Source organism: Gnatocerus cornutus, chromosome 3 (assembly GCF_029298725.1).
Source record: "Gnatocerus cornutus isolate USDA-ARS CGAHR chromosome 3, icGnaCorn1.1, whole genome shotgun sequence".
NCBI classification, from domain to species: Eukaryota; Metazoa; Arthropoda; class Insecta; order Coleoptera; family Tenebrionidae; genus Gnatocerus; species Gnatocerus cornutus.
In genome coordinates this window covers 15,800,162-15,814,696 of record NC_142235.1, presented here as the reverse complement: position 1 = coordinate 15,814,696, position 14,535 = coordinate 15,800,162, and the positions used below count along the sequence as shown (strand labels likewise).

Sequence of the window (14,535 nt, the reverse complement as noted above, 5' to 3'; positions counted from 1 at the left end):
TTAATTTTTGTATTTTATTATTATGTATAATGTATTCCATACTAAATCGACCACTTTTGACCCTGACCCTTTTTGATTTGACTGAAAGTTTTTTATATTTTTATAATCTATAAAAAATGATCTGAAATTTTTTTCAATTTTTTGTTCCTAACTCAAAAGAAGGTATGAATTTTTTTAAAAAATGGCTTTTACATTTATAAATAATAGCTATTTAGCTTTTTTTAAATTTTTGTTTTGAAATGTACTTTTCAGAAAAAAAAAACAAAAAAAAACATTATTTTCTGAAGTTCGCCATTTTTGATTCTTTATTTTATTTTTTCAAAAAAACTTCAATTAATTCTGTGACCATTTCCGCCTATTCCAAAGTGGACCAATTGTTTTTCTATTTTTTTAATTAATAATTTAAAAAAAATATATTTTTATTTTTTTTAAAGGCTTTGTTTATACAATAAAACAAATGCAATTAAACGATTTTTTGTCATTTTCTTACCTCTTCTCCTTTGTACGTATTTACTTAAAAATTTGATAAACTTAATACCTAGTAAAAATGGAATCTGCATTAAGACAATAATGGCCATGTCAGAAAAACCACTCTATCTAAGTTTATCTATCATGACTAAGAAAAAAACCCAACCCATGATTGACCCAACTTCTGCACTTTATGTCCATCCTTGACCATAAATATAATTCCAAAAGAAACAATTATGAAAAATCCATACCCGGACTTTACGAAGGCTGCATCCACACACTTTAGTCATCGAAGAAATGGATTATTAACACTAATCCTTGAACCGATTCGAGAAATTGCAACCTTAAAGATCGTGGTAAAAATTTGAAAGTAAAGATTGAATAATCCGGTCGATCACACTTTTACTTTCCGATGATTCTCACATTATCACAATTTCCCCGATGACAATCAACAACCTTGAAAACGACCCAAAATTCAATCGGAATTAAGAGATTTTTGCCCCACGATAAATGGTGGGATGCCGAAGTTGGCGAAGATCCAAGATGCGCAAGGTATAAAGGTGATGAGCCAAAGCCGCCTCGGATCAGTGCTGTCACTCCAAGCCGTGTGTCCAGTGTTAATAGTTATTGTTTGTTTATTGTGCTGTGACATTACGTAAGTAAGAAGATTATCTCATCAGTGCAAGGGTTCGTCGCTTGATCTGACGTTAAAGTCTCAAGGATTACTCTAGGAAAACCGCGTTTTCGGTGATTTTTATAACATTTTTTTTTACGACGTGACTTACATTTTTGGGAAGTGCTTTTAGGGTAAATATCGACCCCCACTTGTAGGAATTACAGGAGATATCGAGGTGTACAAAAGGGTTCGTCGCTTATTCACGTTGGGGTTTCCGCGTTTTTTTAAATTCTCGTCGACACTGAACTCTGACCCACTGCACTTTTGGCACCAAGTGTTTAAAAACGCGCTTTTTTCATGCAATCGTCACCATATTGGATGTTCCGTGAGAATCGCATCGTCCTTGACACTTTGAACCGGATGTTCTTGCTATTTTTCAAAAAGACTCGATAGTTTATAAACTCAGCACCTGTGAATTTCGCTTTCACTTTTTATACAAAATTAGGACAAGAAGTAGATTCAATCAAAAGTGCGTATTGTATCGATAACATTCTATTGTTTGCTTCTTTTTAATGATGTGTGAACAATAGTAGAGTATAAAATGTTACTTCTGGGCCAGGGCATTTGGGGTCTTAAAAAACAAGGCAAAATCTTACAAATTTAGCTGTTTGCCCAAAAGCAAACAATCGAAAAAGATCTAAAAAACTTACAGAAATCCTTGTTTTTAAAGACCCCAAAATGGGTTCCTATTTCTGGACCAGAACATTTGGCGTCTTCAAAAAACAAGACAGAACCCTAAAAATTTAGCTGTTTTCCAAAACTAAAAAACAAAAAGGCGTAAAACCTCTTAAAAAGCATTAATTTTTATGTACTTCAAAAGTATCCAAATATGTGTAGATCACCAAAAATTGGGCACACAAAAAACCCGTTAAAATCTTCCAAAATAATGCAAAATTATTCAAAATTCGTTGGTTTTAGACATTCAAAATGGCTTTGTATTTCTGGACCAGACCAATTGGCGCCTGCAAAAAAAGAAAAAGACAACACCAAATCAAAGAGGTGTATTTAGAACCGAAAAAGACATAAAATTATTCAAAAATCATAATTTTTAATGCGACCAAAAAATACTCAAAAGTTTCATTTCTTGTTGTACCTAAATCAATAGCCTATCAGAAATTGGGCACATGAGAAAACTGTTGAAAATTATCCAAAATTAATCATCAATCAAAAAAAAATCAATCAATCAAAAGCACCCAAAAAACCGTACAGCATTCCTTACACCCCAAAATGGTTTTTTATTTCTGGGCCAAGTATTTTGTATTTTGTTATTAGTTTAGTGTTCCTATATTTATAGATTGCAGAAACTATATTAGTTTAAACCTGCTATCTATCAAAAATAATACAATTAAAGCCTTTGAATTTTTTTTACAACTTTTTATTTTTATTTTTACAAAATTTTTATTTTAGAAAATATTCTATCGCTATGAAAAATGTTTTGCGCTGTATCAGGATTCCAACACGTAGTAAATGAATGCTCATGTTCAGAGCCCGACGCTTTAACTTTTGCGCTAATGCGGTTCTATTGTACCGACGCGCTTTCGAATTGAATATTAGTAAATTATATTATTAGGAGTAGAAATTAACCTTTTTTTTATTAAAATCAGACAATTGCGACCGAGGCGGCAGCCGAGGCAATGCAATCTGGATGAAATGCAAAAAGCGATTCTGCTCCAAATAATATATACGATTTATTCTTCAAGCATTGTCAATTTGAATTGCCGCCGCAAGTTTTGTGGTTTCTATTTAATAAATTAACAATTAGCAAACACTTTGATTTAATGACTAGAAGAAAAAATAAAGTGAAAAACATAATTGACGCCTTACTGCAACAGAGAAACCAATGCTCAGAAGATTATTAATGTTTATCTGCCGCCATGAAAGACTTAAAAACAAAATAAAACAATATAAAGCGAAAATTCAAGACTATGATAATAAATTCGAAGAGAATCGACTACAATATACCGTTGTTCAAAGAGAGCTCATAAATACCCAAGCAAAGTTAATTAATATATACGAAATGCTAGATAATAAACACGAAGAGATACATAATATACCTAGATTAATATTTCAAAGCGAAGAACTCGCTAAAGTCAGTGACGTTCGAAATAAGCTGGTAAGTATTGTAACGTTCGTCTTTTAATGTATTTTTTTATTTGATTTCACCTTTTAGGACAAAAATGAAAAAAAATATAAAAACGTCCTCTTGCCAAACCAGTACGCAGTAGATTAACAAAGTTTGAGGAAACAAAAATTCCTGAGTTTCACCCATATAAAAGAGGTGAACTATAATAATATAACAATTTCTTAAAATCCATAAAAACATGGATCTTTCATCTAACACCGCAACGTGTGTGAAGAATGTATTCCTCAAACTAAATACAAGCGTATTTCAATGATTTGTGCATGTGCCAATTGGCTTGGTCCTGAAATCAAAAACCATTTTGGGATGTCTAAAAACAAAGAATTTTGTAAGATTTTTTTTGATGCTTTTAAAGAAATTATGCTTGATATTGGATGATTTTAAACGTATGTGTTCAATTTCTGATATGATTTGTCTACAGATTTTTGAGTATTTTTGAGGCTCATAAAAGTAATAATTTTAGTTCTTTTTAGATTGTTTACTTTTAGGGAAACAGCGGAATTTGTAAGATTCTACCCTGTTTTTAAAACTCCTTAATTTGGTGTTGTTTTTCCATTTTTTTGCATACGCTAAATGGCTTTGGTGACTTTTACGATGCGTCCAGATAGGGTTGACGGGATACGCAAAGGTGTTCGGCGTTAATAAGTTGCACGGGGTAGATTTCTTGGTGACCACGAGGTGGTGACTCCTTTCTGTCCAGACAAGATTCCACTGACAACGACCGAAAGGGGAGAAAAGTGTTGCTGCTATACCATCAAAAAAGAAAAGTAAGGAAGAGAAAAAAAAAGAAAAAGGAACTTACGTGTCGACGCTTAAAATCCCCAAAAGAGTATCAAGTGGCTAAATCTGACCAGTTAGCCTCCGCGACAAAGTATTTAGCGCACTTTTCTTAGCTGCTGGTTCTACTCAGAGCCCACGAAGTGGATAAATTGAAATAATCAATTTCAAACTTGGTAGAACCAGTGACACGTGCTCTTTGCAAGGGTCGAGAGCCGAAAAGAAAGAAAATGGACAAAAAGATAAAGAACTGAAGAGAGAAGAGAGGGGGGTTAAGATAGTAGTGCAACACTTGCGCCAAGGTGTAAAACAATTGGCCGATTATCTATAATTGGTCTAGCCCATAAAGGATGGCGCTAGACTGACCAAATTGATTATAAATTAATAAATTGTGACTTTTGGGAAAACACTAAATTTGTAGAATTCTACCATGTTTTTTCATGTGCCCAATTTTTGGTGGTCTACAGATATTTGGGTACTTTTGGGATTTAAAAATTAGGTTTTAGACCTTTTTCGGTTGTGTGCTTTTGAGCAAACAGCTAAATTTGTAAGATTTTGACTTGTTTTTTACGACGATTAGTAATTTTTCTCAATGCGCAGACAGCTGATTCCTTTAGCAGTGGCGTGGCATGGCATAAAATTTAAACAATTAACGTAAATTTTAAATTTTATATTCAGATTTGTTTACTTTAAAAGCGGGAAACTACTATAATGCATCATGCCATTAAACTTAACTTTAGCCGGTGGTAAAATTTCCTATTCACAACGCCTATGGCGGCTGCAATCCTTTTTCATGCGCGTGTTTGGTGACATTTAATTTTTACGGATGATAACAATAGATATAATAGAATCAGATTGGAATATCAATTCAAGAATCTCGAGTGTTAAATGTCGACGAATTTTGGTGACATTGAAGCTGTCACGAATTTAACCCACTTTATCTTATTAATATATTAGAATCAATTGTTTCTTCTGTCAACTGTTATTTCTTAGTGTCTTGTAATCGCAATTATTGACCTTTTGTAATAAATAATAGAGTCAAGGAAAATTTATTTATCAAGATTGAATACTTACATGCGTTTGTCTTGTAATTAGCGATTGGATTCATAAATTTGCTATTGGTTTAGAGGCATTCTTTCAAAGATTTGCTGTTTTTTAATTTGCAAATGTCTTGTTTTTTCTCCTTGTTGTTCTTCTGTTCTCTCTTGTGTTTATAAATTTTTCTTTACTGTTTTAGAATTTTTGGTCCTTTCTCTTCTTTTTTCTTCGTTTCTCCAATATTTTCTATTTCCTTATTGTTTTGTTTTTTATCTTTCATTTACATTTTTTTTTACTCTCTTCTTGCTGTCATTCTATTCCTCTCATTTTTCATCTTCCACTTGCTCTATGTCTAATTTATTATAATTCTTCATTCTTTGTTCTCAATATTTGTTTATTTGTAACTTTGTGTCTTCTTATTTAATTCAATTTTTTTCAATATTATTTTTCTCTGCAATTTTGCGGATTTTTTGTTTTATTTTTTTTATTACTTCCTCTTCCTTCATTAAGTTTTTATTTTCTTTGACTGTTCTATTCATTTTATGTGTTTTTCTTTCAGTACTTTTTTTATAAATTCACTTTGTTTTTCTCAGTTTTCAGGTACTTTTTTGTTGATTTATTATTCTTTTCTATTTCCTTTACTTCTTATTCCATATTTAATTTTTTGTTTTTCTTTGTTAGTAATTTTCGGTAATATGTGGATTTCTTTATTATCGCTATATTTGTTCATCTTCCTTTTTTTCTTTCTTTATCTATTCTTAAAACAATTTTTGTTTTTTAGCATTTTTTTATTTTTATTCCTTATTTTATAACTTTTTATTTATGTTATGTTTTTAATCTTTACTGCCATTTCAAGTACGTGCTTTTAAACTTACTCTTTTTTTCCTCAGTTTTTTTAATATGTATTCTTACATTTCTTTTACTTATTTCTAATTTAGAATTTTACTTTTTGGTCATTGTTGCTAATTTTCCATAATCTGTACCTAATTATCTTCATTCTTATTTCTTAATTATCTTTTTTTTTTTATTTAACAATTATTCTTCTGTTTTCTTTTGTTTTTCCGCGTTTTTTAGTTTTTAGTTCTTATGCTTTCTATTTTTTTTGATTTTTGATATTATGTTTTCTTTCACGTGAGAGCAAATCGAAATCTTTTTGTAGCTTGTTAATTATTAATTGACATAACATTTCTGATAGCCCCAAAACCAAAGTACGAACATCTAAAAAATGCAAGGTTTCCTAGACCACTTTTATTACCAAACATAAACAAAAATTTTTGACAGTTATTACAACTAAATTTCCCTAATTATCGATTCATCTCATCTAATTATAGCCAATTTAAAATCACTAATGTCAAAAGTGATATTATGTCACATCGGGTAATACGAGATGCAAATATGTCAATAAATCATATAACTGTCGATAATTTCACTTTTAATAGGTACTTAACGATCATAAGTCACTGCAAACAATTGTAACATACATCACTGTTACGTCACACTGTGACGTAATATGTACAGATGCTGCAGTTTTAATTTTTTTTTTCAGATTCTTGAAATGTCTCCACTAACTTTAGTGGGGATACTAGTCATATCTTCATCAACCCTAGCGGACGTCAAACATGTCCTTGAAGGTTCAGCACACCCCCCAGAACCCAATTCTATTTCTCCCCACGCTGTGAACCACCTTGCGTCCAACCCCCCAAATCAGTTCTGGTGGATGGACTCCAACTCCCCCCTCAAAGCCGCCTATGATTACTACAAAAAATGTAACTCGAAGGGGAATTGTCTCGCTCCGATTAATCCAGAGGCACCCTCCCCTCAACCCTTCCAACCCCAAGACACTGTAAATATCAACGTGAAGAAGAACCCTTTCTTGAATGGTAATTTCAAGCCTTCGGGGGGTAACGCTGATTACAACGAGGGTAAAATTGATGTTAAGAAGAACCCGTTTTTGAGTGGTACTGTTGTGACCACGGGTACCGGAGTGCCTTTGGTGAAAGACGAGAATGGGTTTTTGGGAGTTCAACCGGCGCAACCGTTTAAAAAACCGGGTTTTGCCACCACGCACCCTCTGGATAATAAGAAGAAGCCTGGATTTGCCACCACGCATCCTTTGGATAAGAATCCACACTCACCACACTCCAGCATCTTGAATATTACAGTGGCGTGCCAAGGGGCGGGCTTCGTCTGTGTTGAAAAGAGTTTGTGTCTGAATGGAGTTGTTAACACGAATGGTGAAGGACTCTTGCAAGTTAGGAGTGATGTAAGTAGATTATTTTGTAAAGTCATGATCATTGACGATACTGTGCTAATACGAAGGTTATTGAAGAAATCGGTTAACATTTAAGAGATTTATTCATTTATTATTGCACTGTTTGCTTTTCATTATTGATACTACATCCATTGCAAGTGAAAAGGTGCTAATAACGAAAAAAACGCTCTTTACACATAGCCTACATTCTGCACTGATGGGCGAGTGTTAAAATGAAGAATTTAATATTGCTAAATGCTTGTAGGTTTTGAAAGAAATTAACTACAATTATGAAAGGCGCAAAGTGCCACTCTCTAGCAGGCGATAGCAGTCGGGGGTTGGCAACACTGTTTTACCTGACAACAGGTGCTGTTCTGTAAGGTTGGCATACTTGATTTTCAAGTCAGTTGCACCAATAATTTTGTTATTAAGCTCAAAATTGCTGAGTTTCTTGCTGACTTTTAATGCTTGCTGTTGGCAGCTCTGTCAGACTTTCTGACGATTTGAAGTTAATATCCAATCACAAAACATTAAAGTTACTAAAGTTGACGGAAACAAAACATCCCAACGTGACAGTTGGCAAGAGTGGTAACAAAAATGACGTTTTTAAACTTCAAAGTACAGTCAGTCTATCCAAGAAAATTCGATGTATGCAAGCACACTCTGATTTATAGTTCGTACAGTGAGAGTTTGAATGACAGAAAAGTCACTAAGTCTACGCAATGAAAAGTGTACTATACGCGCGAAATTAAAAATAACAAAATAACCCCAGTTACTGACAACCCTGTCAACTCATTTCGCGTAGAAATTTAGTGTTTTTAGTGTATTTTGTAGCATGATTTGCTGCCAACCTATATGTCAACTGGTGAAATCTCCCAATCTCTCACCGGATATACTATACCAAAAATCTAATATGATTTGATTTTTATGTTTTTTGAATGAAGCGAAACTTTTGACAGTAACACCAACATGTAAAAAAATTAAATCCTAGGCGCCGCCAACTTGTCAGAAAGATGCATCGCCTACTATCCGTGGACTCCTAAAACGTGGAAAAATGTCAAGAAATGTCCTTGAAACAGTTAACACATCTTTAATGCAGACATTTGGCAACAAATTAGTTTCTCGCTTCATTCATTAAAATGCATTAGCAGGTCTGTAATCGCCACTTTATATTCACAAATCGCACCAAATATTCGAGATGCAAGTGACTCAATTAAAGCAGTAATTCCAGCAATGCTGCCAACCTACTTTGTGAAATTTGAAAAATTCTTGTTAACATGTAATTAAACACGCCGAAAAAACGAGACGAAATTAATTATAGACAGCGCAAATGAGGAATAATTCTCAGCGCGCATACATGATATTTGAGAATACACTTTCATTTCTGACTTCTTAAGGAGAAGAATGTTATTTTATCAATGCAAAGTGATGCAACGCGTGGAATGGCTCGATGTGAGCGCATAATCTAAATGTTTGAGATGGTGGTCTAGAGGGCCTTGTACTATTTTGACACGTTGGCAGCATTGTGACCTTGAAGTAGTGATTTACGCGTCAAAGGGATAAAATAGCGTCTTATCCACAAGGCGACTCTGTTTTGTCACTTATAAATATCATAGGTTACTGCGAACCGCATTCTTTCGAGGAAAAACAGACCTTCAACTACTATTACATAAAACACAAAATATTAATGTCAAAATAATTTCGATCATGTAGTACCAACATAAATTAGGTCTCTGGTATTTAAGTGATCCATTAATTGTTGCACCATTTGACCGTCTAACGTTGATCTCGAATTTTATGCGATTTTAATGACAGTTTGAGGTTAATTTGGTGTTGCCAACATTTAAAAATATGCAAGGCCCACTCGACTAATTTTTCAGAAGCGCTAAATTGTATGTAATTTCTGACCTACGCACTTTTTATGTGTGTTCTCACGAGCATTTGGCTACCAAAAATGCTCTTTCGTAACTGAGCCGCCCACTAAAATCTGTATCACTCTCTCTGTCCAAAAATAGTGAGAAATGACGCACGAGAAGAAAAATGTAATGAGTCACCCTGGTCATGGTTGACATTTCGAAAAATTTGTAATTCACCAGATAAATTTTCCGAAATTGGCCTCGTTACAGCAAACAACAAATATTTTCGGATTAAACATCCAAAAATCATCCTTGAATTTTGATGATCGTGACGAAATCGTCGTAAATGTCACTGTAAATTCACTTACAATAATCCAGAAAGTATTAGGTAATTAATTTTTTTAGACCTGTGAAACAAATTAATAGAAATCGCAAGTTGGTATTTCAATTACAAATGTTAGCGTTATGTAAGAGCAAAAAGTCGTTTTGATGTAAAATCGAAAAACCAGACTGATAAAATAATACGTCATTGTGTAAGAAGGAATGCCAATGATGCAAGGACAGTAAACATTCTGGATGGCGCACGTCACTAATTATCCTTGTCACGACTAATTTCTCTGACAAATAGTGTGGTCAAAAGTTCGGCGCTTAACGTCTCGTTGAAATCTCTCTTTACCTTGTATTGAAATCACCGCGCGGCGCCTAACTCCTGACGCAATCTATTGTTATTAATTGCGCGTATTTCGAATTGTCACCTCTTGATCTCTGGTCCCGCTTTTGTAACAGTTATCTAACGCCCAAAAATCTCGACCCACCGAATTCTTCATCTAACTGTTGCAATCCATCTTCATTATGTAACGAGATTTCACTCTTCTTTAACCACCCACTACCGCGAACTGTACTGACCTAAAAATGTCCTTGACTTTGGAAGGGAAAGTGAGGAAATCATGCAATTCGTGATTGAAATTTCTTCCTTGCAGATACGCTACTGCCACGAAGACACGGAAGTTTGTTGCCAGATGAACAATCCTAACGAAATCACTGCCGGGAAGAGCTCAGTGCCTTTATCTACCATTAAATTTGCTGGAGGCGCCGGGTTTAGTCCGGGACTCATTCATGTCCAGCCTCTGGATGTTAAACCGGAGATTGTCTTCGGAGGAGAAAACGGGCATCATTCTTCAACGTCGAAGAATATCAGAGATACAAATTCCGTCTCGAGCACCATTGATTATAGTGATACAAAGTTTGATGATGTTCGTTTCGCTTCGACTTTCCAAGGGCCGGCTTATCTGCCTCCGGTTGCCCCCACGAGTCCCACTCCAAAACCTAGTGTGAACCAAGTGTATGTCCCTAGTAGGTCTTCCACGCCTGGGTATAGTCCACCGAGTCCTACAACCCCGCAACCGACTTACAGGCCCCCAAGTACGACCTTTAGACCGGCGCCTCCGTCCACCAGTCGGGAGTACTTGCCCCCAAAACCTACATCGCCGCCGACTACTCAGTATGTACCACCAAGGTCTAATGTGACTCCTCAGAGGCCGTATCAGCCTAGTGTAACTCCTCAGCAGACGTACCAGCCTAGTGTCACCACACCAAGACCATATCAACCGAGTGTTACTCCTCAGCAACCGTACCAACCGAGTGTGACTCCTCAGAGACCGAGTGTGACTCCTCAACAACCATATCAACCAAGCGTGACACCTCAAAGGCCATATCAACCAAGCGTGACTCCTCAGAAACCATATCAACCAACTGGCACCACTCCGAGGCCGTATCAACCAAGTGTGACTCCTCAGCAACCATATCAACCAAGTGTGACTCCTCAAAAACCATATCAACCTAGTGTGACACCTCAGCAACCATATCAACCAAGCGTGACTCCTCAAAGACCATATCAACCAAGCGTGACTCCTCAGAAACCATATCAACCAACTGGCACCACTCAGAGGCCATATCAACCAAGTGTGACTCCTCAGCAACCATATCAACCAAGCGTTACTCCTCAGAAACCATATCAACCAAGTGTGACTCCTCAACAACCTTACCAACCAAGCGTGACCCCTCAAAGGCCCTTCCAACCATCGCCTTCGACGCCAGGCAGCCGAGAATATTTGCCCCCAAGAACCCAAGCTCCTTTCGTCCCTCAACCATCGTCTCCTCGACCAAATCCGTTTGTAACGCAACCAACGCCCAGACCAACGTACCAACAACCATCTCAACCTCCATACCAACCTCCCAGACCAACGTCTCCACCACCTAGACCGACATATCAACCACCGTCTCAACCACCGTATCAACCTCCCAGACCAACATCTCCACCACCTAGACCGAGTTACCAACCACCGTCTCAACCACCTTACCAACCCCCCAGACCAACTTCTCCACCACCTAGACCGACTTATCAACAACCGTCTCAACCAACGGGAGGATATTCTTACCCCACTCCAAGCCCCCCAAGACCGACCTCTCCTCCATTCCGACCAACTCCTCCAGTTCCGCGTTTCCCAAGCCCCCAACCAACGCCTCAGCCATCAAGACCGTCGTACCAGCCTCCAACACCCGCCCCGAACCCCGCGGGAGGTTACGAATACCCTAAACCCACCCCCACGTTTGGGTATCCCTCCACATCACCACGTCCAATTTACGACAACACCAACATCAACAACCAGTACATTCCTCCTCCGAAAAAGCCAAGACCTGATAATCCCGACCAGACTGGTGATGCTGCTAATGTTGATGACGCCTTCATCAGACCGTCGACTCCACGCTCTCCGTTCCAACCGGAACTCAACACGGCTCCTCCTCAAGGATGCGCCGCGGCTCTCAAATGCGTCCAAGAAATCTACTGCACGGCTGAAGGTGTCATCTCTCCAGTCCCCGTCGTGTTGACCAAAGAACAAGAACTGAGCAAAGTCCCCACCACGGAATGCCAAGACACAGACTCCGGAATCATCGGGAAATGCTGCCGAGATCCCAACTACAAAGATCCTTGGCCTTCAGCGAATCTCGTCGATGGTGTTGATGATGGACAGTACAAAGAAGACGCGAATTTGGGACAGTACCAACCAGACTTGCAAAGAAACATCAGAGCACCAAGACAAGACACAAACGAAGCATCTCAAGCGAATTGTGGAGAACGTCACGTTAACACTAAACCTCCAGGTCCTGGACCTTTGGATGTTAACTTCGCCGAGATCCCTTGGCAAGCGATGGTACTCAGAGACTCCAACAGAAGCCTGTTGTGTGGAGGCGTCATCATCCGAAGAGACGCTGTTTTAACAGCAGCGCACTGCGTCGACGGGTAAGTGTCCAATTCTTCGTTTCTTCACTTCTAACATTTTTTTTAGATTAGAGACCAGCGACATCTTGATCAAAGGTGGCGAATGGAAGCTAGGAATTGACGAAGAACCTTTACCCTTCCAAATCGTTAAAGTGGCTGTTGTAGTGAAGCACCCACTGTACCAAAAAGGCTCCCTCATCAACGACTTAGCTCTGTTGGTTCTTCAGGAGAAGCTACGACCCGCGAAGAATGTGGGAACTTTGTGTTTGCCGAAACCGAACCAGATTCCAGCCCAAAATTGCATAGCCACTGGGTGGGGGAAGAGGATCTTGCAGCGTAAGTTAAATTTTGTGGTAGCTCCGGAGTTTGACAGTTGAGGTTAGATTTGCGATGACAGGGCTACCAACTGATTTCGTATTCACGGCCTTCTTTGATTTAGTTACGAGCGCCATTTGTAATGACAGGGCTACCAACTGATTTTATATTCAGAGCCTCTTTCGCATTGTTGTTTTAACGCAATTAAATTTCAGTCCACGCCAAAGGTGCCATTATGCATGCGATCGACGTCAAGATCATGGATAACAAGCAGTGTCAAGAGACTCTGTCGAGTACATTCCAACACGCTGAGAGCAATTACAGTCCGAATACGCTCTGTGGGTACTCTGACATCGACCAATGCAGGGTAAGTAATCACAGAAAACGGGGAAATGTGTGATTTTCCAGAGTTCATTCCGATCACAATTTTTTTTCTAACTTTTTTGTTTTAGGTCGATTATGGAAGCGCCCTCGCCTGTTCGGACGGCACTCATTACACCCTTTCTGGTATCTTCTCCTGGGACACGGGATGCAAGCAGTCCGGGCAAATCGGCGGTTATATAGCCCCCGACGTGGAATGGATCGAATCGACTTTAACGAAATCGATAAAAGAGCTCAAAACACTCGAACGAAATTAAGAGTGAGACTTTAGTTATAATCAGGGAATGCAATAAAAAATTCAAGAAGAGTTAAGTATTGAAAACTGCCATACTCGGACGTGTAATATAACTATAACTTTTGTATTTAATTTAGTTTAATAATACTCAGTCTAGGAACTGTATAGCTTTAGCTATTTATACTGATCTGGTAAATAAAAGAATTTTAAAGATCTCTCTAATTTATTTAAACTAAAACAATTTACAATTTAGCGGTACAAATGATCTGCGTGGATATTTGCAGCAATTTCAGACTCCCATTTGTCCCCATTGTTCAGTAACTTCTCTTTATTGTACAATAATTCCTCATGGGTCTCTGTGGAGAACTCAAAATTGGGGCCCTCCACTATAGCATCCACCGGACAGGCTTCTTGACAAAAACCACAGTAGATACACTTCGTCATATCGATGTCGTATCGTGTCGTTCTTCGGGAGCCATCAGCGCGCTCCTCTGCCTCAATAGTAATTGCCTGCGCCGGGCAAATCGCCTCGCAAAGCTTACATGCGATGCACCTCTCCTCTCCTGACGGGTACCGCCTCAAAGCGTGCTCTCCTCTAAACCTAGGACTCAAAGGCCCCTTTTCAAACGGATAGTTAATAGTCGCCGGTTCTTTAAAAATGTGAGCTAAAGTGACGGCAAAACCGCGAAACAGTTCCGTCATGAAAACGGTCTGGGCAGCCCTATCTAAAACAGAAAGTGAGTTAAAGTCAGTGGCCCCCTTGTCGTACCTGTGATTTCAGATAAGGTCATTCCGGGATCCGGATTGGTGACGCTGTAGTAGCCCCCTTTGGAGCTCTGGAATCGGATTTGGGTGCACCCTCGCCGAAGAACTGCGTTGGAGGCTGGAAGTGTTATGAAACGAAAGTGAGGTTAAGTTGCAAAAACGCAATTTTTGGAGAACGATGGAGGGATTGGGGAAGACATTAATGGGGGCTCACCTGGCCGGGCTAAATTGTACAATTTCAAGGCACTGGCCATGGTTGTCACCGTTTTTTAATCCTTCGAAAATACTAATTTGACATCTGTCAAAGTTGTCAAATGTCACGGTGCTACGGTCTGCTAGGGATTTTTAGTTTG

The 14,535-nt window shown here is 38.0% G+C and overlaps 2 protein-coding genes and 1 pseudogene across 2 annotated transcripts; 2 read left to right on the top strand and 1 right to left on the bottom strand.

Moving 5' to 3' along the window:
* Positions 1–1,028: 1,028 nt before the first annotated feature.
* Positions 1,029–13,631, top strand: LOC148177461 (uncharacterized). Its single transcript, XM_088031885.1, has 6 exons — positions 1,029–1,123; positions 6,646–7,362; positions 10,187–12,507; positions 12,554–12,822; positions 13,017–13,168; positions 13,254–13,631. The coding sequence occupies exons 2-6, from the start codon at positions 6,655–6,657 to the stop codon at positions 13,437–13,439; spliced, it is 3,636 nt and encodes a 1,211-aa protein (XP_087888011.1). The 5' UTR covers positions 1,029–1,123; positions 6,646–6,654; the 3' UTR covers positions 13,440–13,631.
* Positions 2,622–3,374, top strand: LOC148177462 (uncharacterized; annotated as a pseudogene).
* ND-23 (NADH dehydrogenase (ubiquinone) 23 kDa subunit) lies at positions 13,622–14,528 on the bottom strand. The gene is made up of 3 exons (XM_088032019.1): positions 14,397–14,528; positions 14,187–14,300; positions 13,622–14,142 (listed from the first exon to the last, which is right to left on the bottom strand). Exons 1-3 carry the CDS (start codon positions 14,434–14,436, stop codon positions 13,667–13,669), a joined length of 630 nt encoding a protein of 209 aa, XP_087888145.1. The 5' UTR covers positions 14,437–14,528; the 3' UTR covers positions 13,622–13,666.
* Positions 14,529–14,535: the final 7 nt, after the last annotated feature.